The 27,351-nt window shown below is 39.3% G+C and overlaps 1 protein-coding gene across 4 annotated transcripts in view; it reads right to left on the reverse strand.

The window, feature by feature from the left end:
* GOLGA4 (golgin A4) overlaps positions 1–27,351 on the reverse strand; it is a 122,063-nt gene that overhangs the window by 74,127 nt on the left and 20,585 nt on the right. For 2 of the 4 annotated variants that reach the window (XM_030812133.1, XM_030812134.1), the window contains exons 3-7: positions 24,371–24,469; positions 17,704–17,769; positions 11,669–11,983; positions 7,893–7,940; positions 4,523–4,579 (exon numbers count right to left, since the gene is read on the reverse strand). In XM_030812133.1, coding sequence (XP_030667993.1) covers positions 4,523–4,579; positions 7,893–7,940; positions 11,669–11,983; positions 17,704–17,769; positions 24,371–24,469 — 585 coding nt within the window. Of the gene's footprint in view, positions 1–4,522; positions 4,580–7,892; positions 7,941–11,668; positions 11,984–17,703; positions 17,770–24,055; positions 24,084–24,370; positions 24,470–27,351 lie in introns of all 4 variants that reach the window. The other 2 variants (XM_030812136.1, XM_030812135.1) reach the window with 2 other exon arrangements.

The following is a 27,351-nucleotide window of genomic DNA, read 5'->3' on the forward strand; positions in this document are numbered from 1 at the left end:
AAATCACCTATGGGAAGTTTTTCTCAGCTATACCTGCTGCATGGCTTTAGGGCTCCTGGCTACACTACTGTCAATTACAGTTTCCTCTTTGCCCTTCATTGATTCCTTCTAGTCCTCTGGGTTCAATCTTGTGTCTTCTATGTTTCTCCCTTAGAATGCCGGAGGTTAGCACGTGGAAGTATTAGACAGCCCTTTATCGTTCTGGGATTCCTACACTTCACTAGTTCCCTAAACTCAAAATATTCAAAGTCACATTTTACTTATCTTTGTTAATCCCTGCATATAATCAATATTTTTTATTACTTTTTCTAGAATGTTTAGGTCCTATCTTTTACCACAACTATAACAATAACCCAGGTCTCTAGAACTTTAGATCAGGGATGTCCAATCTTTAGCTTCCCTAGGCCACACTAGAAGAAAAAGAATTGTCTTGGGCCACATATAAAATACATTAACAATAGCTGATGAGCATTTAAAAAAAAATCACAAAAAAAATCTCACAGTGTTTTAAGGAAGTTTACAAATTTATGCTGGGCCACATTCAAAGCCATCCTGGGCTGCATGCAGGCCACAGGCTGCAGGTTAGACAAGCTTGTGATAGTTAATTTCCTTCAACAGCCTTCTAGACAGATTTCTTACCTCAAGTCCTCCTCTAATTTAATCCATCCCTCACACATTTGCTAGAATAATTTTCCTCAAACAATATTTTCAAAGACTTATAAGCAACTCCCTCTTCTTACATTGTTTCAAACTTATTAATTCTCAAAACACTGAGAACTGCCCAAGCAAAACACTGAGGCACTATCTGGTACACTTATAAGTGTCCTCTATTCTGCCCAACACCCACATTGCCCCAGCATCTCTGAGCATATTTTTTACTTTTCCTCTTACAAATGTCTCCTGACTTGACATTCCCACAGTAGTGGTCTCCAAATGCTAGTCATGCCCTAAATAAAGTTTTCAGAGATCCATCGTGAAATAAGAAACAAAAGCCAATGTGGAGAGATTTTCTTAGATCTAAATTCCTTTCATATAAGTAGCCGTTACTTTATCCTGGGAATACGTCCTTCCTAATTACTAAAACAACCCTTTTTTTTTTTTTTTTTTTTTTGAGACGGAGTCTCGCTGTCACCAGGCTGAAGTGCAGTGGCGCGATCTAGGCTCACTGCCAAATTCCAGCTCCCAGGTCCAAGTGATTCTCCTGCCTCAGCCTCCTTAGTAGCTGGGACTACAGGCGCATGCCACCACGCCCAGCTAATTTTTGTATTTTTACTAGAGACGGTTTCACCACGTTGGCCAGGATGGTCTCGATCTCTTGACCTCGTGATCCGCCTGCCTCAGCCTCCCAAAGTGCTGGGATTACAGGTGTAGGCGTGAGCCACTGTGCCCGGCCACAACTTCTTTAATGAAATAATGGCAATAAAAGAATCTGGGTGCTTATTCCTGATGTCTTTATTCCAAAATACAACAGTTAGTGGCCCTATGACAACTCCGTTCTCCCCCACTTCTGGAAGGAACTGGAAGGTAAACTTCATTTCTTCCAAGTAATTTCCTACAACCTTCCATGCTTGACTCTGTTATATAGCAGTCCTAACAGCCCACCAAAACAAAAAACAAACCAAAAAACACTCCTCGATTTATACTATAGTTTTCAGATTTTGCAGGTTTTCATTTCCTCATCTAGACAAAAAGTCCTTAGATACAAGGGAGCATCTTTTAATCATGTCCCTTTCTCCCTCTCCCAGCTACCTATACACTATTCTTCCAGTACGTTAGCCCAGTGAGGCTTGTGTCAAACTTCCAAGATAATTATTTGTGTTGTGTTAAGCCATTAAGCTGGTGGTAATTTGTTGCAGCAGCAATAGAAAACTAATACATGTAGGTGGATTAAAAAAAAAACCAACAAATTCATCAATCTGTGACTCTGATAAGTATTAATATTTCCTAATAGAGGAAGATAAAGTTAATGCATAAAATTATGGATTTAGACAGGAAAAGTTAAAATAGGCCCTTTAGTTCCATATTCCCTTACCTCTGGTCTTTGCCCCCAATATTTCACCGGCTCCTAAAAAATTTAGGTAGAGTTGCAAATCTAATTGGCAGCATCCAGAGTATTCACAGAGCTCCACCCTCTTTGAAAGGTCAACACAAATGCATTTTACCACAAACAAGCATGAAAAGGCATGCTTTTTAGCCAATGAGCTCTCTCACAGTTTTCTAAGTCCCTCAACAGCTGCAACTGAGTAGATGAGTAAGGCTGGGGCCTGCTAGCAAAGTCAATTCTTTTTCTTTCCCCATTTGATATTGCCAAGGAATGCTGGTTCTATAATTTAAATTAGAGAATAGATAGATAGGAGGCCTATCTTTACTAACAGCCGGCAATCACATGGGTGCTTATTCATCTATGAATAAAGTAGATGTGTTTCCCATTCAGCTGTATTTTCTTGAGTATAGCTCCCTCAGACAAGGGCTTTTAGTGGAGAACGGCTGAGCGTAGGAAGGAAAAAAAACAACAGGTATTCCTGTGTTTCCAGATATAATAACATTATAAAGAGGTATTCCTGTGTTTCCAGATATAATAACATTATAAAGAGGTATTCCTGTCTCTTTATTCAATGCATATTTAAATAATGCGAATGTTTTAAAGAGGATTTATCAGGTTTTAGGCATCAAAACCTGATGCCTAACCTCTAAAGTGCACTCTCTGAATTTTAAACATGCCTGCTCTCCATTACTATGTATATCTAATCATTAACTGTATAAAACATGGGCATTTAATTTCTCACCAGAAATACAAGATACCGATCAACACCCTTCATTTATTCCCAAAATATAAGAAAAGTAAAAAAGAAATGTTAAGCAAAAAGATATTAGCTTAACAGAAAAATCTTTTGGTATAAATGCCGTATTATTTGCCCCTCTAGCAAAACCAAAGGTGCTTTTAGCTGCTAAAAGCACTTTCTTTCTATTAATATAAGGCAGGAGAAACAAAAGAGGATACCCTAGCTATCATTCTCTCACTTCCCACAACCCCTCTGTTGCATACGCCTAATCCCCATGCATACTTTTCTGAGTGCTAACACATTCCCAGTCCAACCAGAAAAGCAGAATCTTGGGCAGACCAGGAGTTAAGGTTTTGTTCCTTCTCTGTAACTTCCAAAGTGGGTATATATTTTTCTAAGTTATTAATCCAAAAGAAGTTGTACAAATTTTCATTAATAAAGGACATCTGTAATTATTTGTATTATTGAGACCAATGCTTGGCCTTGTCAGTATAACAAAAGTAAATTAGCCTGGTTTTCAAAGTCATGTTTAGAATGTTTTAAAGAATTTATTTGGGAATTGTGGTAAATTATATAATCTTTCTTTCATACCACAAAAATTCAGTAATTTGGCTATATAAAAAAAATGCTAGAGACTAGAAATCAAACGTGATAGCAATAAGAATAAAACTTTAGTAATATAATACAGGAAATTCCTATATGATTAATTCTGATTGTTAATTCCTGCAATAGTCTGTCATTGACAATAACAACAAAGAATATTCTATGGGACAATATGGCTATATTGATGATATCATCCTAATCTATACTCCCTTGTTTTTCTTCTTTGCCTCCTCCCCCAATTACACTAGTTTTTCTCAATTACTACTTATAGATTTATTAATTTACCTGACCCTTTTAAGGCTATCTATACTTTTTAAATCTGTATCTTGGACTGATAAATTACACAGTTAGAATACCTAAAACATTAAACTTACTTTGATTTGTCCTAAAGCTACCTATTTCAAACTTCTCAAAATAACACTAGTTTTATTAATAACAGAAACAAAAACCCATGAAGAACATTCATAACAAAAATAGGTAACAAGATATTCTTAAACAAACAATACAAATGAGTAGAGAGAAAGCACCAATAGCAGCAAAATATGCAATTGTTGGGATCTGTATAGGAGAAAGCAGAAGGAAGCGACAAGGTATCAGATGGACCTGACAGCAGGAGAACCCCAAAAGTCAACAGGTACTCATTACAAAATAATTTGAGACAGCAGGTCAAACCAGGAGTGGTCTTGCCTACTCCGATGGCAAGTGGGTACACATGGCCCTCAGGAAGACATAAAGGAATTCAAACAATCTAACTATTATGAAAAATTACCCGTCCCCCTCAAAATTACAATAAACATAATTTATTTTATAAAAAAGACTTATGGTTAGGACAAACAAAAAGAAGCCTGAAATACTTAACAGGAGAACCCAGTTAACCCTTGGAAGTTGATGCTGACTGTTCATGCAGACAATTGATATTCTGTTGCTAACACCTTATTTCATTAATTCCAACAACGTATCTTAGAAGAACCATACAAATAAAAACTTCAAGAACTGACCCCTGGTCTTGTAGGCTGGACTGGTTAGTTATTAGTATAACTAATGAGATGCATATGAAACCATCCTAGCACATACAACAGTTCTGATAAATATGAGATTTAATTACTATTTTCAAAGTACTCATCACTGAAACTTACCTCTCTTAATTCTGCAATTCTCCGAAGTGATTTATCCTGACTCTGGCTTAATATACCCTTTAATTGAGAGAGAAAAAAAAAAGCTGGTTAAACAGCTAACTGTATGACATAGTAAATACAAAGCAAGCCAAAAATAATTATTTTTAAAATATTACAACCGTTTATCCAAAAATAACCTGAAGATAGAGAACAAGACTAAAATGTTAAAGATGTGACCATACTGAAAAATCTGTTAAAAGTTAGATCATGATGTTACAGAACTGTTCTGCATCCTGGCAGTGGCAGTAGTTCAAAATCTATACATCTGTTAAAATGCATGGACATGTAAACCAAACAAAAAGTCAATTTTACTGTCTGTTCAATTTAAAAAATAAAATTTTTTAAAATTAAATCAAATTCCAACTGCAGTTTATTTCATGGAAACCTATAATGTGTGGAACACATCAATTAACAGCCTGTTCTAAAGGTTTTTGTGGCTTAGAAACAAAATAATTGTCTGTATTTAAAAAAACAAAACCAGCCGGGCGCAGTGGCTCACACCTGTAATCCCAGCACTTTGGGAGGCCAAGGCAGATGGATCACGAGGTCAGGAGATCGAGACCATCCTGGCTAACATGGTGAAACCCCTTCTCTACTAAAAATACAAAAAAAAATTAGCTGGGCATGGTGGCAGGCGCCTGTAGTCCCAGCTACTCAGGAGGCTGAGGCAGGAGAATGGCGTGAACCCAGGAGGCAGAGCTTGCAGTGAGCCGAGATCACACCACTGTACTCTGGGCAAAAGAGCGAGACTCCATCTCAAAGAAAAAAAAAAAATCCAGAAAAATTCACAAAGAACATCAGATGGCTAAATTAGTAACCATACATTAAAAAAAATCAAGAAGCTGGCCGGGCATGGTGGCTCACGCCTGTAATCCCAGCACTTTGGAAGGCCGAGGCAGGCAGATTATGAGGTCAGGAGTTTGAGACCAGCCTGGCCAACATAGTGAAACCCTGTCTCTACTTAAAAAAAAAAAAAAAAAAAAAGGCCGGGCGCGGTGGCTCACGCTTGTAATCCCAGCACTTTGGGAGGCCGAGGCGGGCGGATCACGAGGTCAGGAGATCGAGACCACGGTGAAACCCCGTCTCTACTAAAAATACAAAAAATTAGCCGGGCGTGGTGGTGGGCGCCTGTAGTCCCAGCTACTCGGAGAGGCTGAGGCAGGAGAATGGCGTGAACCCGGGAGGCGGAGCTTGCAGTGAGCCGAGATTGCGCCACTGCACTCCAGCCTGGGCGACAGAGCAAGACTCCGTCTCAAAAAAAAAAAAAAAAAAATACAAAAACTAGCCAGGCATGGTGATGCGTGCGTGCCTGTAGTCCCAGCTACTCAGGAGGCTGAGGCAGGAGAATCGCTTGAAACTGGGAGGCGGAGGTTGCAGTGAGCCAAGATCGCACCACTGCACTCTAGCTTAGGCAACAAAGTGAGACTTCTCAAAAAAAAAAAAAAAATCAAGAAGCTAATAAAAGAGTAATATTGTGAGATGAAATGACTCACCCTTTCCTGGGGCGGGGTAAGGAAGGTACTTTTCTCTAGTAAAGGAAATTAAACTTGGAAAGTTATGAACTATGGAAACAAAGTAACCACATATTCCTGTACAACATAAATACAAAGGTAAAGGAATAGGGTAATCTGGAGCTTCACTGGTTTGTGTGGACTAACAAGCAAAACAAGGGGATACAGACATGCAAATGGCTTACTATGACCAAGGGAGTATGACTGGATTGTATTGTGGGGACTTGTAAATGAATAAAACAAAAACCAAAGTTCTTTTCCCCAAAAAAGCCATGAACACAGGTTTTGTTTGTTCAGTTTCAAATATAAAATTTTAAATGCAGGAACATGCCATGCTGAGAATGATGAAAAACTGTACTGCAGTAGTTACAAGCACATGCTCTGCAGTCTAACAATGAACGAGTCACTCTCCCTCAGTTTCTTCACAGGAAAGAGGCTAGAACTAAATATACCAAATGTACCAAATATACCAAAATGCCTGGCACACAGTAGGAGCTCAATAAATGTTAGCTAGTACAAGCAGCATAGGTAAGAGTGTTGGCAATACCTACTATTTTAATTTTAATTTTAATTTCATTGGCTCTATTGAAAAGATACTTGCCTATTTTAAAAGGTTTCTAGGCATGTACACATGTAGAAAAGAGAGCAAAGCATTGAATTTTATCTTTTTTTTTTTTTTTTTGAGACGGAGTCTTGCTCTGTCACCCAGGCTGCAGTGCAGTGGCAGGATCTTGGCTTACTGCAACCTCCGCCTCCCAGGTTCAAGCAATTCTCCTGCCTCAGCCTCCCCAGTAGCTGGGATTACAGGTGCCTGCCACCACACCCAGCTGATTTTTGTATTTTTAGTAGAGACAGGGTTTCACCATGTTGGCCAGGCTCGTCTCGAAATCCTGACCTCAGGTGATCCACCTGCCTTGGCCTCCCAAAGTGCTGGGATTACAGGCGTGAGCCACCACGCCTGGCCAACTATATTTTATTTTAAAACACAGCAAACTGACGGCACCATTTGAAGGGGAATGGATATTTCTTCTTAGCTCTGATGTATGAATTATCAGCTGGAATCCTGGTGGGAAATTTCCATAGCCAATTCATAGAAACACAAGCAAACAGGATGAAATAGTGGGGCCAAGGTGGGTCACCCTGAATATAATAGTTTCTTATCCCTACATACTTAATCAAAAGCTTCACAAGCAGCAGCCTCAGGAAACAGTTATTATAGAAGAGAGGATGCTTGCATTTGGACCCTGATATAATGATAAGAAACAGATGTCTGCAGGTATTTAAAAAGCAGAAGGAAAGCATAGAAGGTTAGATATGTCTTTACTACTAAAACAAGGAAGCAATCTATAGACTGAGATGCTAGAAAACATGCTTGAGAGAGGCATGCTGTAAATTCTAACTTCTTTTTTTTTCCACATTTTTTAATTTTATTATTATTACACTTTAAGTTTTAGGGTACATGTGCACAACATGCAGGTTTGTTACATATGTATACATGTGCCATGTTGGTGTGCTGCACCCATTAACTCGTCATTTAGCATTAGGTATATCTCCTAATGCTATCTCTCCCCCCTCCCAAATCCTAACTTCTTAAACACTACCGAGATCTGTAACTCAAGGAAGCTCATCCTTAACAGAGGTAAAATCTCTGGGATCTCATTCACTTTCTCTTTATCAAAACCTCCAATAATGGTAAAACAAGCTTAATATTTTGTTCATATGCAGAATTATTTAAAAGGAAGGCTTAGAAATATCTTACTATGTAAGATCTTTCTGATTTAAAAATTATGACTCAGTAATGCAGTCGACAAATCACTTACTTGTAGCTTTTTCTTCTCTCTCTGAAGCATCTGATAAGCTGTAACAAGCTAAAACATAGTCATCAACAACATTAGTCATTCCTAAATAAATGCAATTATTCTAAAGTCCACTAAAAAATTCTCTTTATGAAAGTCAAAAAATAAATTAGAAGAGTCCTTTATAGGATAACCTAATTAGATGCATGACGGTCAAAACTAACATACGACGTAGATTTCTAAAAAATAAAATGTAAATTTGACAGTAAGACATTAAATCTCCATATGACTTCATCTTAGAGATATACCTCTAAATTTTAGTAACTAATTCACAGGTGGGGATTCAAGCCAACTTGCCTAAAGGCAGGAGGCTACTCAAACTATAGTTACAGACTAATCAACAACAGCATCACCTGCAAGTTTGCTTGAAACAGAAATTCTTGGGCCCCACCCCAATCTAACTGAATGAGACTTGGGAAGGGTGTGGAGAGACAGGAAACTATGTTTTAATGAGCTCACCAGGCGATTTTTCTGCTTTGGACTATAATAGATCATGTAATTGATTTCTAAAAGTTCCTTCTGATTATAGGGTCTGTGACTATAGCTCTGCAAAAATCTGAGCAAAGAACCTCATAATCAACAGATGAAAACTGGTAATTCAAGTCCTTAAAGAGATATTTAACCATTTAACCTAAATAGGATATTTAAACATTCTAGCACACCCTAATAAAATTATGGATTAACAAATCTTTGCAGCCTGGAAGTTACATAACATTACTCATCTAGGGCCGGGTGCAGTGGCTCATGCCTGTAATCCCAACATTTTGAGAGGTCGAGGTAGAAGGATCACTTGAGCCCAAGAGTTCGAGACCAGCCTGGGCAATTTAGTGAGACCTTGTCTCTATTATAATTAAAAAAAAAAAAAGTTACTCATCTGATGGCTAAGTACATGGCTCCAGTGAATTCTTTGGACCCTACCTTGGAAGTGCTAAAGAGATAAGCTGCAGGTTTAAGAGGAAGCATCCCCTATTCGAGCTTTGTCATTTACCTTAGAAGGCTGCTGTGTGTCCCAAATGCCTCTAGTGATATCCTGAATCAAAAGACAGGCAGCAATAGGGCCAGGCATGGTGGCTCACACCTGTAATCCCAGCACTTTGGGAGGCCAGGACAGGAGGATTGCTTGAGCCCAGGAGTTGGAGACCAGCCTGGGCAAAATGGCAAAACGCCATCTTTACCAAAAATACAAAAAATTAGCCAGGTGTGGTGGTGCATGCCTGTGGTCCCAGCTACTCAGGAAATTGAGGTGGGAGAATCACCTAAGCCTGGGAACTCAAGGCTACAAGGTGAGCCGTGATCACACCACTGCACTCCAGCCTGGGTGAAGGAGTGAGACCTTGTTTCAAAAAAAAAAAAAAAGCAGCAATGGAAGGTGAGGCTAGCAACAAAGAATATAAAAAACAAAATTCTGCCTAAGACCAGGACACTCCCCTTATTATTATCATAACACCAGATAGAAAAATGGTGTTCACAGCCGGGCGCGGTGGCTCACACCTGTAATCCCGGCACTCTGGGAGGCCGAGGTGGGCAGATGACAAGGTCAAGAGTTCAAGACCAGCCTGGCCAACATGGTGAAACCCTGTCTCTACTAAAAAACACAAACATTAGCTGAGCATGGTGGCACATGCCTGTAGGATGAGGCAGAACTGCTTGACCCGGGACCCTGGAGGCGGAGGTTGCAGTGAGCCGAGATCATGCCACTGAACTCCACCCTGGGCTACAGAGTGAGACTCCGTCTCACAAAAAAAAGAAAAATGGTGTTCACATTTACCAATGTAACAACCCTGCACATCCTGAACATGTATCCCTGAGCTAAAGGAAAAATGGTGCTCAAAAAAGGGGTGGAGGGGGGTTGTGTGTGGAAGAGTAACCCAAGAATCAGATGTCATTTACAACATTATTTCATCCTAGGTACTAACAATGCCAAAGAGAGGTAGAGACAAAGTCTATGAGTTCTTTTGATCCCAGTAAGCTGCCTGACTCTGACAGAATACTAGAAACAACCAGAAAGACCTAAAATCAAATCCAGACTCTGCAACTACAACCTGTCCAACCATAAGCAAGTTACCAGGCAACATAAGCAAGTTACTATGAGTCTCCAATACTTTTTCTACAAAATTGAGCTAATTAACATCTACAGGAATGGTACAATATTACATGACATTACAAATATAAAATACACAGGACAGGTGTAGTGGCTCATGCCTGTAAGAACAGCCCTTTGGGAGGCTGAGGCGGGAGGATCACTTGACTTCAGGAGTTCGAGACCAGCCTGGGCAACATAGCAAAACCTCATCTCTACGAAAAAATACAAAAATTAGATGGGTGTGGTGGTGTGCACCTGTAGTCCCAGCTACTTGAGGGGGCTGGGACTGAGGCTGAAGGATCGCTTGGGCCCAGGAAGTTGAAGCTCCAATGAGCTGTGTTTGAGCCACTGCACTCCAGCCTGGGCAACAAAGTGAGACCAGTGAGACCCTGTCTCAAAAACAACAACAACAAAAACTAAATATAAAATACAGTGTCCAGCATACGTAAATACTACTTATACTACTACCCCAGCTTCAAACTTAAAAGCCATGGTTAAGTTAGTGAAGTAACAGACAAAAAGATTCGTGACAATTATTAACTTTGGTAGAAATTTAAAAATAAAAGTTAAAAAATTCAAAGGAAAAAGGTGCCTGATTCTACAAGTGCCTCATGACATACATGGCTTTAATGCCTTGTTTATATCTCTGGGTGGGTTCCAGCCAGCCTATATATTTAAGCCTGATAATTGCTTCCTATTTTGTCAGCACTTCACAGTTTAAAAAGATATCTTATCTTGTATATTTCATCTGGGTTTTTGTTTTGTTTTTGGTTGTAGGATAAAATTACTCATATTGTAGTCATAATTGGAAACAGAAGTTACAGCTATCTTTAATATACTGACTCTGAACTTTAGTATTCATTAATTAAAATTAACTACAATGGTGATTTACAAACCATAAGACAACAAAACATTACACATTTTAAGATAAACAAAAAAATATGGACAACTTACTCCAAAAAGGCTTTCCTGAAAAAGAACTGTTTTAACTGCACAGGATGCAGAGGGAATTGAGGGAGGGCAACAAATAAAATTTGGCCTGAAAGGAAGGTGCTACATTCCTAAAGGATTGAAAAGTGAAATGGACTAGCATTGACTTCCTTCCTCCCTTAGACCAAACAGGGAGTGTCATTCTCAAGGGTTTAGCAATGAAAAGATTCATCCAAGGCAAAGGTTTAAATGTAGGTACAATGAGAATGAACCAAATCTGTCAGATAATCAGGCTACCTAAAACAATTTTAGAGTCAGTAATAATGGGAATCTCATTGGCAGATGAGGTCATTTTGGAGCCGCATCAGTGACAGAGGAATAAAGGAGAGGCTATGAGGACAGAAGATGAACTCCACACTGGGTGTCCAAGTGACCTTGAACAGAGGGACTACGAAAGGAGAGGGGAACAAAATATAAGAACCAGAAGGCTACAGACAACAATCTTCTCCAAAATTTTACTAAGAGTCTTGCCAAAGGGCCTCTGTCTTTACTTAACTAGATATTGAGTCTTTAACTAGATATTGCCACAGACTACATACTATTAGTAACCAGGATATATCTAGGGAATTAACAGTTTAGCCAATCACAGGAGTAAAGCAATACAGTAATATGAATGAGAGAACAAGGGGAAGAAATTTTTGTACAGGCAAAAATGTCATGCTCCTACCTCAGAATATTTTCCTCTGTAGCTACTTAAGCTTCGTTCCATTCTTCGCAACCGCTGAATCAACTGTTCTTTGTTGAGACTGTCTGAATTCCCTACCAAGTCTTCAGCCTCGCTATCCATATCGGAGGGTGGATCAAAACTGACAGCAGAACTGTCCAGCTCAAGTCGATTCAGGGATTCTCTGGAAGATGTTCGTACCAAAGACTCTTTAGAAGAAGACTGGAATAGAGATTCCTTTATCGGACTTCGAAACAAAGACTCCACGGAGGGCACCCGGAGCTGGAGCTTCTGTGCAAAAGACTGCGTGTCACCTGACTGCAACCAAAACCCAACAGAATGTGTGGGTTAAAATACACACATTTAGACTTCCATTACCCCTATCACCAGCAATAATCTAATAAAAGTTCTAACAAGATGAATTTATATTCCTGACATTTTACATAATACATTATTTTCTGAAAAACAAAACACTTGGTTATTGCTGAGAAAGTGTTGGACCTGGAGTCAGAGGACTGGGGTGCAGGTCCCAGGTCTGTCACCTAGAGGTAGAATGCCCTTCAGTAAGTCACCTTCCTTCAGTTTGCACATCTGTAAGAAAGAAAAAAGCAGTACTTTCCCAGCTGACTTCACAGGTGTACTGTGAGGATTCATCCACTAAACTGTGAGATCCTTGAAGGTAGTGACCATCTCCATACACCATTTGTAACAGTGCATACCCAGTGTCTAAAATGTAGGTATATACAATGAAATGTGAAGTGTGTAACTGAACTCAAGTGGGCTTTATCTGGAGGGTCTTTATGGACATGGTGATTCTTGATCATTCTCAAGAAAAGAGGGGAATTGGGACAGGGGGAGGGTAATATGTAATGAACCCACTTTGTTTAATAAGGGAATGTGAGGCAGAGTTGACTAGTAACAGCCAACTCTGCTCTACTTACCATTTGTCTACTAGGAATAAAAATAAGCATTAACAAATCATGGAGGACAGTTGAAAGGTCTGAGTTAGAGTCCCTCTGCACAGATCAGTAACTCCAATGTTAGTGATAAGCAAGACCTGTTCTCCTAATTAATTGGAATAACAACAAATTAATTTAGTCACAATGAAAAATAATATGACCTAATTCAACTAACTGTTCTAAGCAGTATTATTTTGTTCAGGTCACAGCAGTCAATATTTACCAATGTCTCCTAGAAGCTCATTCTCATTAGTTAACAACCGGGTCACTAAGATCTCAAAGGTGCCAGGAGTGAAATACTCCAGGGAAACTGAGGTCATGTGTAGGCAAAAAATACAGGAAAATAAAGATTCTCTTCAGTCTAGAGTTTAAAAAATCAAAACAGAAATGTTTTGCTCACAGATTCTAGAGATTTAATAATATTGGGCAAGGTAGGAGTAAGAGGAGATAATATGCCCCATACCCTTCATACACACAAATTTATCACAGGTGGTTTAAAAGACTAAAAACTGGAAACAACCCAAATGTTTATCACTAGAGGATACAGTTTATAAATTATAGTATATGGAGAGCACTACCCAAGGCAACTTGAAAAGTATGTCCTGGGCTATAAAGTATTTTAAAAAATTTTTTTTAAAATAAACAATAACATATGGAAAGAAGTTCAAGATATACTATTAAATGGGAAAGGTCAAATTATAAAACAATATGTATATCGTGAACTCATTTTGACTAAGTACTCCTTATCCAAAAAGCTTGGAACCAGGTATTTTGGATTTCAGATTTCTTTCAGATTTTGGAGTATCTGCACATAGATAGTGAGACATCATGGGGATGAGACCCAAGTCTAAACACGAAATTCATTTATGTTTCATATACACCTTATACAGATAGCCTGAAGGTAATTTTATATCATATTTTTAATCATTTCTGTACATGAAACAAAGTGTGTACACTGAACCGCCAGAAAGCAAAGGTGTCACAATTTCAGCCACCAATACAATCTATGGTTGTCTGGCACCACCATCATTCCTGACTCTGAACTTATATGCTACTGATAAGCAATAATTTTCTTATGCTTATTCACCTGTAAGTACTTCACAGTAAAAGAAATATATATATGACATACCATTAATACAGTAAAAAAAAAATGTGTTCAGGGTAACTAAGCAGCACAGTAGTATCACCAGAATATCTGTAATAGCTGTTAAGCAACAGCAACAACAAACAATGGTAAGCTTTCAGTCTCTATCTACGATGCTGTGTTTTGATTGAAAGGTTACTCTACACTGTATTTTCTTTTTTTAGGTAAGAAGAAACACCAGAAGCAATTGAGGGACCAGGAAATGGATCCACTAGGAAGGAGGAGGCAGTCTGCTGGATGGCTTTTTAATTTTTTTTTTTTTTTTTTTTTTTTTTTTGAGACATGGTCTGCTCTGTTGCCCAGGCTGCAGTGCACTGGTGTGATCTCAGCTCACTGCAACCTCCACCTCCCAGGTTCAAGTGATTCCTATGCCTCAGCCTTCCAAGTAGCTGGGAATACAGGCATGTGCCACCACACCAGACTAATTTTTATATTTTCAGTAGAGAGGAGATTTCACCATGTTGGCCCAGCTGGTCTCGAACTCCTGACCTCAGGTGATCTGCCCACCTCAGCCTCCCAAAGTGCCAGTATTACAGGCGTAAGCTAACACGCTAGGCCTCTGCAGGCCTTTTTAACATTTTCAACAAATCTTCATACAACAGAGCAGAGAAGAAGGAAAAAAAACACAGCAAGTAAAGCACATGAGTCTTGGCCCCATGTGGAGCATCATGGGGAACCTGCCCTTGGTGCCATCTGGCCTGCACTGTGCCACTGTATTATCCTTTGTGGGAATGCTCGCATGAGAGAATCTGGGTATGCCTGGAAAAGATCGTCTTACAGCTAGAGGGCGGGGGGAGTCTTTTTTCTCTTGGGAACACTGAATAAACTACGTTGTACACTAGTGTTTTGACTCCAACTCATCACGAGGTGAGGTGTGAAGTTTTCCACTTGTGGCATCATGTGGGTACTCAAAAAAGTTTCAGATTTTGGAGCACGTGGATTTCAGATTTTTGGATTAGGGATGTTCAATCTGTATAGGACACTTTGCCCCAGTAATAAGAGGGTCCACAGGCTGCTATGTTTTAAGAACTCTAGGATGTACTTTTTACCATGTCTTCAACCTTGCTGTCAACTATGGTTTCCTGCTGCTGTCAATATGCTCATAGTAAGCACTGCCCCCCTCTTTGTGTATATACATTGTTTTTAATTTGCTAAACCCAACAATCAACTTTTCAGAAATTTGTTTAAAATAAAAGTAAACAAGCCAGACATGATGGCTCACATCTGTAATCCCAGTCACTTGGGAGGCTGAGGCGGGAGGACTGCTTGAGCCCAGGAGTTTGAGGTTGCAGTGAGCTGTGACTGCACCACTGCACTACAGCCTGGGTGACAGAGAGAGACCCTGTCTCAAAAAAAAAAAAAAAGTAAACAAACTGAGTGAAGGCATCTTTTTGTTATGAGAATTGAGATCGTATATGTAAAATGTTTCATATATGTCTAATACACAGTACACAATAAATACCATTTTTATCATTTTTTAAGAAAATATCTGTAATATTTAAGAAAGTACAAAGCCCTCAGTGAGCTTATTTCCTGAATATCACCTACATTCATTCTTTACCTTAATTAGAATTCTGAATTTGTTATAAAGTTGTCTCATTCAAGTTTTTGCATCCATAACTATACTTAGTCTTTTTGGACTATTCTATGACAGAAGAAAATATGCGTTTTAGGCCAGGTGCGGTGGCTCATGCCTGTAATCCCAGCACTTTGGGAGGCCGAGGCGGGTAGATGACCTGAGGTCAGGAGTTCAAGACCAGACTGGCCAACATGGTGAAACTCTGTCTCTACTAAAAATACAAAAAATTAGCCGGGCATGGTGGCAGGCACCTGCAATCCCAGCTACTCAGGAGGCTGAGGCATGAAATCGCTTGAATCCAGGAGGCAGAGGTTGCAGTGAGCTGAGATCACGCCATTATGCTCCAGCCCCGGCAAAAAGAGCAAAACTCTGTCTCAAAAAAAAAAAGAAAAGAAAATATGCATTTTAAATCATACTCTTTAATAATATTCTTTAAAGATCACTGGATATGTTCAGTACAGTGCTGTTTAGACTGATGCCTCCCAATATTTTACCCTTACTTCATGGCACTTACAGAAAATTATGTATTTCTAGAGAATTTGGGATTAACTGGAGTGGCTGCTGAAGACCAGAGTCAACAGACCCAGGGACTTGGGTTGTCCCCACAACCTGACCAGCCTCACTGACAGTTATGAGGATCTAAGCTCCCAAGACACCTGTCCGCAGAGTTTGGGAAGCTCATTTAAACATTTGTTTTTTTGGGATTTTTTTTTTTTTTTTTTTTTTTTTTTTTTTTTTTTTTTTTTTTTTTGAGACAGAGTCTCGCTCTGTTGCCCAGGCTGGAGTGCAGTGGCGTGATCTCGGCCCATTGCAACCTCCGCCTCCCGGGTTCAAGCAATTCTCCTGCCTGAGCCTCCTGCGTAGCTGGGATTACAGGTGCCCGCCACCACGCCCAGCTAATTTTTTTTTGTATTTTAAGTAGAGACGGGGTTTCACCATGTTGGTCAGGCTGGTCTCGAACCCCTGACCTTGTGATCCACCCACCTCGGCCTCCCAAAGTGCTGGGATTACAGGTGTGAGCCACCGCGCCCAGCCCTAAACATTCGTTAGACAATACTTCCGAATGTTTTGTCTATGTAATTTAGTTCACAAATCATTTAGCTCATAAATCAACTTGTCTAGACTCATGCCCTGGGTTCACAGAATTAGAAATATTACTATTTTACATTAAGGACTACTAAGAACAACCAGGATAATGATAATAGTCATCACTAAAACCAAAGTAAACAAATGTTCATCTCCAACACTGCTATCACAATTTTTTTTTTTTTCCTTGAGACAGGGTCTCACTCTGTCATCCAAGCTGGAGTGCAGTGGTACGATCTCAGCTCACTGCAGCCTCCAGTCCCAGGCTCAAGCAATTCTCATGCCTCAGTCCCCTGAATAGCTGGGATTACAGGTGCACACCACCACACCCAGCTAATTTTTGTATTTTTTTAGTAGAGACAGGGTTTCACTATGTGAGCTGGGCTGGTCTCAAACTCCTGGTCTCAAGCGATCCACCCACCTCAGCCTCCTAAAGTGCTGGGATAATATGCATGAGCCACTGCGCCCAGCCTGCTATCATAATGATTTTTTTCTTCCTTTTTTGGAAGGGTTCAAAAAAAAATGACTTGAGCCCCTCTCTATAAATAACTTTTTAAAATCAAGGACAACCTAAACTCTAGTAGTAAAATACACTTAAAAGTAGAGAATACTTTAAAAGATCTCATTCCTTCATATTCCCCTTCCACCTTATATAACTCAGTATGTCTCTCAATATGGCTACCTCCATGATCTTTTATAACTATAAACTCAGATCACAGTTTTTCAAAAAGTTTTCACTTTCTCATAATTATTATCTTTTTTTTTTCTTTTTGAGACAGAGTCTCACTCTGTTACCCAGGCTGGAGTGCAGTGGCACAAACTCAGCTCATGGCAACGTACGCCTCCTGGGTTCAAGCGATTCTCATGCTTCAGCCACCTAAGTAGCTGGGATTTCAGGCATGTGCCACTCCCGGCTGACTTTTTCTATTTTTAGTAGAGACAGAGTTTCGCCATGTTGGCCAGGCTAGTCTCAAACTCTTGGCCTCAAGTGATTCACCCACCTCAGCCTCCCAAAGTGCTGGGATTACAGACAGGCATGAGCCACAGTGCCTGGCCTCGCATTAATTTTTAAAATGAGAAATAATACAATCTTGCTTTCATTTAAAACTTTTTCCAAGAAACCATGAGCAAACCTGTATTTACCATACATACTGTACTGAATATTTGGACATCACCATTTCAATGTAAAGTCAGATGCTAGTAATTAATACAGACTGACCAACACCCTGAAATGACTTGTTATTTTCTAAAATAACAATTAGTAACAGACCTGAGGAATGCTTGGTTCACTTCCATTAACATTGTCAGGAGATTTCGAGGCATGAGTAGATGCATTCTAAGAAAAAGAAAGAAACATTGTAAAGCAAAAGAACAAAAAACTAATGGTTTAAAACTGTTAAGAATAAAGCCCATGTGCCAAGACCTATTAGATACATTTATCTATTAAACAAAATTAGTAACTGTTCATTTATTAGAATGTTTTCATGCAAGGCAAAACTATTGTAGTATGGTAAGTATTTCAGAAAATTCATTTTGCTGTAATACACAGAACTCAATAGCAAAGATTAGTATGTAGAAAAACCTGTATCAAGCTAGTCACATACCTCTTCCCATTATGTCCCCAGTTTTTCCCCCATAACAAAAATCAACATCAAGGAATCAATGAACAAATCTCACTCAAACAGAAAACTATCCAGAAAAGGAAGTAATGTCAATTTTTTCCTACAATAAAATAATACTCAAAATTATTCGGGCTAAGCTCTGAAAAATATCTTGATAGCAAGAAATGGTAATATCTCATTCATTTGAAGTTAGCAATCTAAATGAAATAATGATAATTTTCAGAAGAACTTAAAAACCTCTTCTTCCACACGTGAAAGATTTTTGTTTTGTTCTGTTGGTATGCCAAAGGCTCCCAGTTAAGCAACATTTTACTGATTACATCATACTGGCATAGATTTCATGATACTAAATGAGATTCTTTGAGGTTCAAAATTCTACATTGCATTTATAATACACTGTCTAACTAAAATTAGTTAGAACTATAGAAGTAACTCATGATAAAATAACTTCCATGTTTTAAACAAAAATATTCCACCAAATGCCAGCCACTATGTTTCAGTAGTTATATCTTGCATTTCCCCTTGGTCTAGAGCTGACCAAGGAAAGGCAAATATCTGACCTTATTCTTAAGTGAAAAAGGTGCTCAGTTTTGCAAACGTGTTTTCTACTTTTTGAACATTGATTAAGTAGTTTGATGGTAAGAAATTATTAATTTTTAGGTGTGATAATATTGTGGTTAAAATTTTTTAATCCTTTTTTTCTGAGACAGGGTCTTGCTCCATTGCCCAAGATGGAGTGCAATGACATGCTCACAGCTGATTACAGCCTCAAGCTCCCAGCCTCAAGGGATCCTCTCACCTCAGCCTCCTCAGTAGCTGGGACTACAGGTGTGCACTACCACGTCCAGCTAATTTTTGTACTTTTTGTAGAAACAGGGTTTCCCCATGTTGCCCAGGCTGGTCTCAGGTGATCTGCCCTCCTCAGCTTCCCAAAATGCTGAGATTACAAGCAGGAGCCACCATGCCCAGCCATCTTTATCTTTTAGAGTAGTGGTCTCCAACCTTTTTGGCACCAGGGATGGGTTTCATGAAAGACAATTTTTCTACAGACCAGGGGTGCAGGGATGGTTTGGGGATGATTCAAATGCATTACATTTATTGTATACTTAATTTCCATTATTACACTGTAATATATAATAAATAATTATGCAACTCAACATAATATAGAATCGGTGGGAGCCCTGAGCTTGTTTTCCTACAACTAGACAGTCCCATCTGGGGGTGATGGGAGACAGTGACAGATCATCAGGCATTAGATTCTCATAAGGAGCATGCAACCTAGATCCCCCATATGCACAGTTCACCACAGGGTTCACGCTCCTATGACAATCTGTCACCACTGATCTAACAGGAGGCAGAGTTCAAGTGGTAACGCGGGTGATGGAGAGCAGCTGTAAATGCAGATGAAGTTTCACTTGCTTGCCTGCCTCTTACCTCCTGCTGTGCAGCCTAGCTCCTAAAGGGCCATGGACCTGTGCCTGGAGGTTGGGAAGCACTGTTTTAGAGATATATACCAAAATATTTACTGATGGAACAGAACTTCTGAAATTTGCTTCAAATATCCAATGGGGTGGGCGTGGGGAAGCCAGGGGGAGCTTCTCAAGTAGGCGAAACCGCTTCTCAAGTAGCGGTATGGTCAGGGAAGTGTGGGGGTAGGGTAATAGATAAAACAAGATGGCCAGGAGTTACTAATTATTGGCATTGGGTAATGGATGGGGAGGGGTTCTTGTACCAATACTACTACTATTTCCACTTTTGTAATACGTTTCAACTTTTCCCTAATAAAGACAAACTTTAAGTACCTCCTCTTCCCTCTAATAAAAAGCTATCAAATTTCATCAGTCTAAGACATTTCCTTAAAGTTAGGGAAGAAAGGTTGAGAGAACATAGGAATTAACTTTTATCTTCCAGTTGTATACATGGCATCTATCTGTGTAACATCACAATAAATGCCTTCTAGGTCTAAAAATATAATATACTACATACTATAAAGCAAGGGTCACAAATCTCTGGGCCACAGTCCAGTATCAACTCATAGCCTGTTAGGAACGGGGCCACACAGCCCAAGGAGAGCGGTGGGTGAGCAAGCGAAAGTTCATATGCATTTACAGCTGCTCCCCATCACTCGCATTACCACCTGAGCTCTGTCTACTGTCAGATCAGTGGTGACATTAGATACTCATAAAGTACGAACTCTGCTGTGAATTGTGCATGCGAAGGATGTAGGTTGCATGGTCTTAATGAGAATGTAATGCCTGATGATCTGTCACTGTCTCCCATCACCCTCAGAAGGGACCATCTAGTTGCAGGAAAACAAGCTCAGGGCTCCCACTGATTCTACACTGTCGTGAGTTATATAATTACTTCATTACGTATTACAATGTAATAATAACAGAAATAAAGTACACAGTAAATGTAATGCACTCGAATCATCCCAAAACCATCCCTGTGCCCCCAGTTCATGGAAAAACTGTCTTCCATGAAACCAGTCCCTGGTCCCAGAAAGGTTGGGGACAACTGCATAAAATACAAAATATACTTTACAGAGATCAACAATTCTCTTGGCCAGTTAATATATTGAAAATTAATAGAAAAATTACAGAGTAAGGAAATGAAGGGGCTCCATAAAATATTTAGCTTAAGAGGAAGAATAGCAAGAGTTCATATTCTGTTTTAAGTAAATGACTTGACACATGATTGTGGTCCATACAAAAAAGCTACACTGGGCTGGCGCAATGGCTCACGCCTGTAATCCCAACACTTTGGGAGGCCGAAGCAGGTGGATCACCTGAGGTAAGGAGTTCGAGACCAGCCTGACCAATATGGTGAAACCTCATCTCTACTAAAAATATAAAAATTATATTTTTTATAAAATCGTCATGGTGGCATGCACCTGTAGTACCAGCTACTCGGGAGGCTGAGGCAAGAGAATCGCTTTAATCCTGGAGGCGGAGGCTGCAGTGTGCCGAGATGGTGCCATTGCACTCCAGCCCAGGCAACAGAGTGAGACTCCACCTCAAAAAAAAAAAAAAAAAAAAAAAAAAAAAAAGCTACAACTGGCCAGGCTCAGTGGCTCATGCCTATAATCCCAGCACTTTGGGAAACCAAGGCAGGCAGATCACCTGAGGTCAGGAGTTCAAGACCAGCCTGGCCAACATGGTGAAACCCCATCTCTACTAAAAATACAAAAGTTAGTCAGGCATGGTGGCGAGCACCTGTAATCCCAGCTGCTCGGGAGGCTGAGGCAGGAGAATCACTGGAACCTGGGAGGCAGAGATTGCAGTGAGCTGAGATCACACCACTGCACTTCGGCCTGGGTGACAGAGCGACTCTGCCTCAAAAAAAAAAAAAAAAAGCTACCCTACAATTGTTTGAAATATCACCCCATTAAACACACAGAGAACAACATTTAAAAACTTCTCCCCATATATATATTTCAATTTCTGTATTAAACCACATATCTAAATAAATGCAGGACAGCTTATGAAAAGTACTGGCCTAAGTTGCCCTGTGAATTTACATTATGAATCTTTAGAAGTAAAATTAGAGATCTGTCACTACTTGTAATTCCTTCTCCATTTCTGCCAAACTTTTGTTCATCTTTCAGCTTTCAAATTTTGTGAAGCTCTGTGTATGAAGCTTCATATGATTCCTGGAAAGCTAACACATTCCTTATGCCTATGTTTTTTTTTTTTTTTTCTGTGAAGCCTTAATTCCTTTGTACTTTAAGTGTATGTTGACATGTTTGTCTCCAAAGTCAACTATAAACTCTCAGAGGACAGAACCCTACATTTTCTTCTCTTTTTTTCTCCCTTCAACTTTTAAGTTCAGGGGTACATGTTCAGGATGTGCAAGTCTGTTACATAGGTAAACATGTCCCATGGTGAGAACACTACCATTTTCATCTTAGTCCCCATGACCTAATATTTTGCCTGACTAGTAGTAAGGGCTCAATAAATGCTTATTAAATCCTTCTGCAGTTGCTTCCTCTGAAGGCTTTCTCCTAGTGAGGTGCCTGTAGAACTAGCTCAATACATGTCAATACTCAAAACTTACCAATACTTTCTACTGGGGAAAATTAGATAAAAACTCTTTTAAAGTATATTCAACTTAAAAGCACACATAGGTTCCCTGCCAGACTTGCCTTCAATTACATATTGTTTCAATCTTTCAACAGCCATTGCATTGACTGCTGAGCACCAAGGTTACAGTAATTTTAGAATTTGGGGTAAACAGCTGCATTTTTCAAAAAACTTAACTAAGGAAAAGTCAGTACCTAGTGAACCTGTAATGGATTAGACTCTCACAAAATTTTTATTCTAATATGGGCTATGCTATGGTTTCCCTTGTTCCATTGGGAGAAATAAGTTTCTGACTAGGCTGGGCGTGGTGGCTCAGGCCTGTAATTCCAGCACTTCAGGAGGCCGAGGCAGGTGGATCACTTGAGCCTGACTTCGAGACCAGCCTGGCCAAGATGGCGAAACCCCATCTCTACTAAAAATAGAAAAGTTAGCCAGGTATGGTGGTGCGCCCCTGTGGTCCCAGCTACTTGCGAGGCTGAAGTGGGTGGATCACCAGAGCTCAGGAGGTAGAGGTCGCAGTGAGCTGAGATCGCGCCACTGCACTCCAGCCTGGGTATGAAAAGAAAAACAAAGTTCTCTCTCAAAAGAAAAAAAAAGTTCTAAAGCCTCCACTTTAACATTATTAGCATTTTCAACAACAGAATAAGTACTCAATACAAATGACTTTTATGTACTTATGGAAGTGGCCCTAGGAGAACCTTTTCGGTTTTTTTTTTAATAGCTTCTATTACTACTACATGAAAATATACAGCAATACTATTTTATGCTTTTCAAAGTAAATTGGGCCAGACATAGTGGCTCATGTCTGTAATCCAAGCACTTTGTGAGGCTGAAGCAGAAGGATCACCTGAGGCCAGGAATTCAAGACGAGTCTGCGCAATATTGTGAGACTGTCTCTCTAAAAAGATTAAAATAAGATGAGCTGGGCATGGTGGCGTATGTCTGTGGTCCCACATACTTGGGAGGCTGAGGAAGAAGGACTGCTTGAGCCCAGGGATTTGGGGGTATAGTGAGCCGTGATTGTACCACTGCACTCCAGCCTGAACAACAGAATGAGACCCCACTCAAACAAATATATATAAATAAATAAATAAAAACAGTAAATAAGTAAGTCTCTCTAACTGGGACTTCTGATTCCCTCCCAAATCAGTTTTTAAAACAATGAGATATTACCTGTAGCCAGAGCCAAGGAGAGACCACTTTTCCCTGAGACCCAAGCTAAGGCATCACTAGAAATCTCAGTATCTCCCTAGCTGCTTTCTTTTCTAAAACTGAGTTTACAATGTAATTTAAGACTGCTACTGGCCATATGCATACCAAGTCTTCACTGGCTAGATGGTTCAAGTACAGAAATGTTCTACTTCCATCATCAGCTAACTAATAAGTTAAATCAATTCTTATTGTTTAGAAAAACCTCAATCCAATGGTGTTTGCCACATTTTTCCATTGTAAACTTTTCTTTTGTTTTTGTAATTAATAAATAGATTTGTGCAACAATTTTTTAAAAAAAGAAAGAAAAACCTCAATCCCAGTAGAGTCAGTGTTTAACACCAAAGGCTATCCTTACTGGGCAAACATCTCTAAACTTTAATTTGCTAAATTATGAGCTTACCAGATACTTTCAATAGGAAAATGTTCACTTTCCCAAAACGAAATTACATACAAGATTCAAAACCGTGTGATGTCAGTCACTTGAAAACAAATGAGACAATTCTCTCCTTTCAGATGTTTAATATATAAAAAACAGGTAATTGCAAAATAAGATGCAATTATCTATTACAGTAGAATCTACCTATTCAATGCTGTTTAATTATGGATTTACATAACAACAAATTTTTCCCCTAAAAATGTAAGTCGTATCTCAAAATATTCTTAACCTCCCATCAATAGTAGAAGAGAGATTTGTAGCACTGCATACCTTTTTTTAGTTAATGAACAAACATTCCCTAGGAAAAAAAGAGGTTAGAGTAAGTAAAGGTAGCTTCATTACTGAAGTAGCTACATTAGCGAAAACAGTGTTATTTTTGTTGCAGTTAAAAAGCTACCACGAAGCACACCAGCCATCAGAATTCAGTAATTTACTCTCTGATTTTTTTAGAGCAGGGTTAGCAACAGGACACTGAAGATACTTTGAGAGATGGTAAGTGGCAAGTAACATGAGATTTGCTTCTACAACTGCCAAATTACTTTGCTTCCCCACAAAGGGAATGCAGAAAGCGGTGGAAGGACTCACCACACTGTCACTCTGTGTTTTAGGATGTTTGGAGGAATCCAAAGCAAAGATAGTATACTCAGAGAGAAAAGCAGGCTCTGCTATCATCCCGGCTAGTAGCTGTCTCATTCAGTGTAATAAGCAAAAGTATAAAAATAAAACAAATGATGAAAAACAAATCATAATGGCATGTTGCAAAGTGTTCTCACCACGCAGCATGCATAACATTATAATGGTCATCAGTACCACCGTCACCACCACCACCACCACCATCTCACCCACAGAAATAATAAGCTGCTGGAAAAGATCGGGAATGCAGATGCGTGATCAGTTTAGGATCTCAAAATTCAATCTATGAACAACTTGCTTATTGGCATACAAATGATATAGGCAACAGGAACCACCGCACACAGAGTGCCTGGCACTCTGTTATAAAAATCAATACCAAATACATGGGCCGGGCGCAGTGGCTCAGGCCTGTAATCCCAGCACTTTGGGAGGCTGAGGTGGGCAGATCACGAGGTCAGGAATTCAAGATCAGCCTGACCAATATGGTGAAACCCCGTACCTACTAAAAATACAAAAATTAGCCAGGCATAGTGGTGCGCACCTGTAGTCCCAGCCACTCAGGAGGCTGAGGCAGGAGAATCGCTTGAACCCGGGAGGCGGAGGTTGCAGTGAGCCGAGATCGTGCCATTGCACTCCAGCCTGGGTGACAGAGTGAGACTCTATCTCAAAAAAACAAAACAAAACAAAACAAACAACAAAAAAATACATGACGGGACATAGTTTCAGACATGCGAGCTAAGTAAGTTATCGAGATCTTCTCTATAGCATAGTGCCTACAGTTAACAATACCGTATTATAATGTTAAAAAAAAATTTTTTTTTGAGACAAGGTCTAGCTCCATTACCCAGGCTGGAGCACAGTAATGCAATCTCGGCTCATTGTTCCCTCCACCTCCTGGGTTCGAGCCATCCTCCACCTCAGCCTCCTGAGTAGCTGGGACTACAGGTGCACATTACTATGCCTGCCAATTTTTGTATTTTTTGTAGAGACGGGGTTTCACCACATTGCTCAGGCTGGTCTCGAACTCCTGAGCTCAAGCGATCCACCTGCCTCAGCCTCCCAAGTGCTGGGATTACAGGCATAAGCCAGCACACCCGGCCTAAAATTTTCTAGAAAAGTAGATCTTATGTTACTTCTTACCACAAATAATAACAGTGGGGGTAGGAGGAAACTTTGGGAGGTAATAGATATGTCCATGGCCTTGATGGTGGTGATGGTTTCACAGGTGTATACTTATCACCAAATTCATCAAACTGTATACATTAAGTATGTACAGCTTTTTACATGTCAATCATACCTCAGTAAAGGGGGCTTAAAAATGCATAGTAAAGAACACAAAGTCTTAGAATAACATTTATAAATACTGACCCATTTTTACATATTTTAAAAATGGCATGAAAACACATGGAGAAGATAAAACATAAAAAACTTTAATCATTTATTTGTACTTACATACATTATTTTTCTCTGAAATATGTACAGAAGAAACATTTGAAACTATAATAAGTTCAAAGACATTTTCTGTTACACTAGTGCTTCTGGTATATATTATCTTCTGTGCTTTAGTTTTCTTTCAGAAACTGTATACTACACACCAAAATACTGACAATCATGAATTGGATGTATAATAAATTATAATCAGAATGAATTTTTTGATGAGGGAGGTTACACAAATCTACACACAATAAAATTGTTTAGAATTACACACACACACACACACACACACACACACACACAAAGATGTGAGCATGTAAAACTGGTAAAATCTGAATAAGGTGTGTGGATGTCACAGTTTACCAATGTCAGTTTCCTTGTTTGGACAGTGTACTATGGTTATATAAGGTGTTACTACTGGGGAGAAATGGGTGATGGGTATATAGGGCCTCCCCACAAAAGATGTTAGAACCTCCTATGAATCTATAATTATTTCCAAATAAAAACTAAAACCAGCCTGGACAACATAACAAAACCCATCTCTACAAAAAATACAAAAAATTTGCCAGGCATGGTGGCACACACCTGTAGTCCCAGCTACCTGGGAGGCTGAGGTAGGAGGCTCGCCTAAGCCCGGCAGTGAGCTGTGATCACACCACAGCACTCCAGCCTGAGCAAAAGAGTGAGACCCTGCCTCCAAAAAAAATTTTTGAAACATGAATTTAGCAGTTAATATATTATATAACATGATAAATTACATATATCATATATAATAACATATCTGAAAAAAAAGTCTGCAAAAGCTTAAGAATATAAACTTTTCATCTCAGTACTGTAGAGTTATGAATACTAACTAGAGCCTTAACTAACTGTTGATTTGGTCCTACATTAGAGACTATCATAATTATAAACAGGAAAAACATTTCAAAGTCTTTTATATTATGTAATAACTAGTACTTCTTAGACAGGATTCAGCAATTAACTTTACACTAAATTCTCAATTTTAGTATTAGTAGTATACTAAAATATGCTAAATGCCTCTTTGGCTCTAGAGTACCATCATATCCAAGTTTCTACTCCTGCTGAAAATCTTACTCTCCCAGGAACTCAGATCATCCTTTGAATGGATGTTAAATTTAAGTTAAACGCTATAAAAAATTCACTCTTCTTAGACTTCCAAAGTTAATTTTTGTAATGAAGTCGCTCTTGCCCACATTAGAAAATAATTCAAAACTTCAGAGGAGTATATTTGAAATTTTAAGAGAAAAACACAAAAGCTAATGCCCAGCATAGAAAAGTGTCCACCACTTCAAAAGGTGCTGCCAAACAAAAATGTACACTATGACCTCTAACCCTAGCAAAAGCAAAGTATATCAAAATTAGTGTCCACTGACAGTCACCTCAAAGCCTAAGAAATCTTTGTTGACCTTGTTATTTCCTTCTTATGCCTGAGAAAGTCTCGCAAGCAACAGTTCTCTAATATTCTCACTAAGATTCTG

This window comes from Nomascus leucogenys, chromosome 4, assembly GCF_006542625.1.
Source record: "Nomascus leucogenys isolate Asia chromosome 4, Asia_NLE_v1, whole genome shotgun sequence".
Lineage (NCBI taxonomy): Eukaryota > Metazoa > Chordata > Mammalia > Primates > Hylobatidae > Nomascus > Nomascus leucogenys.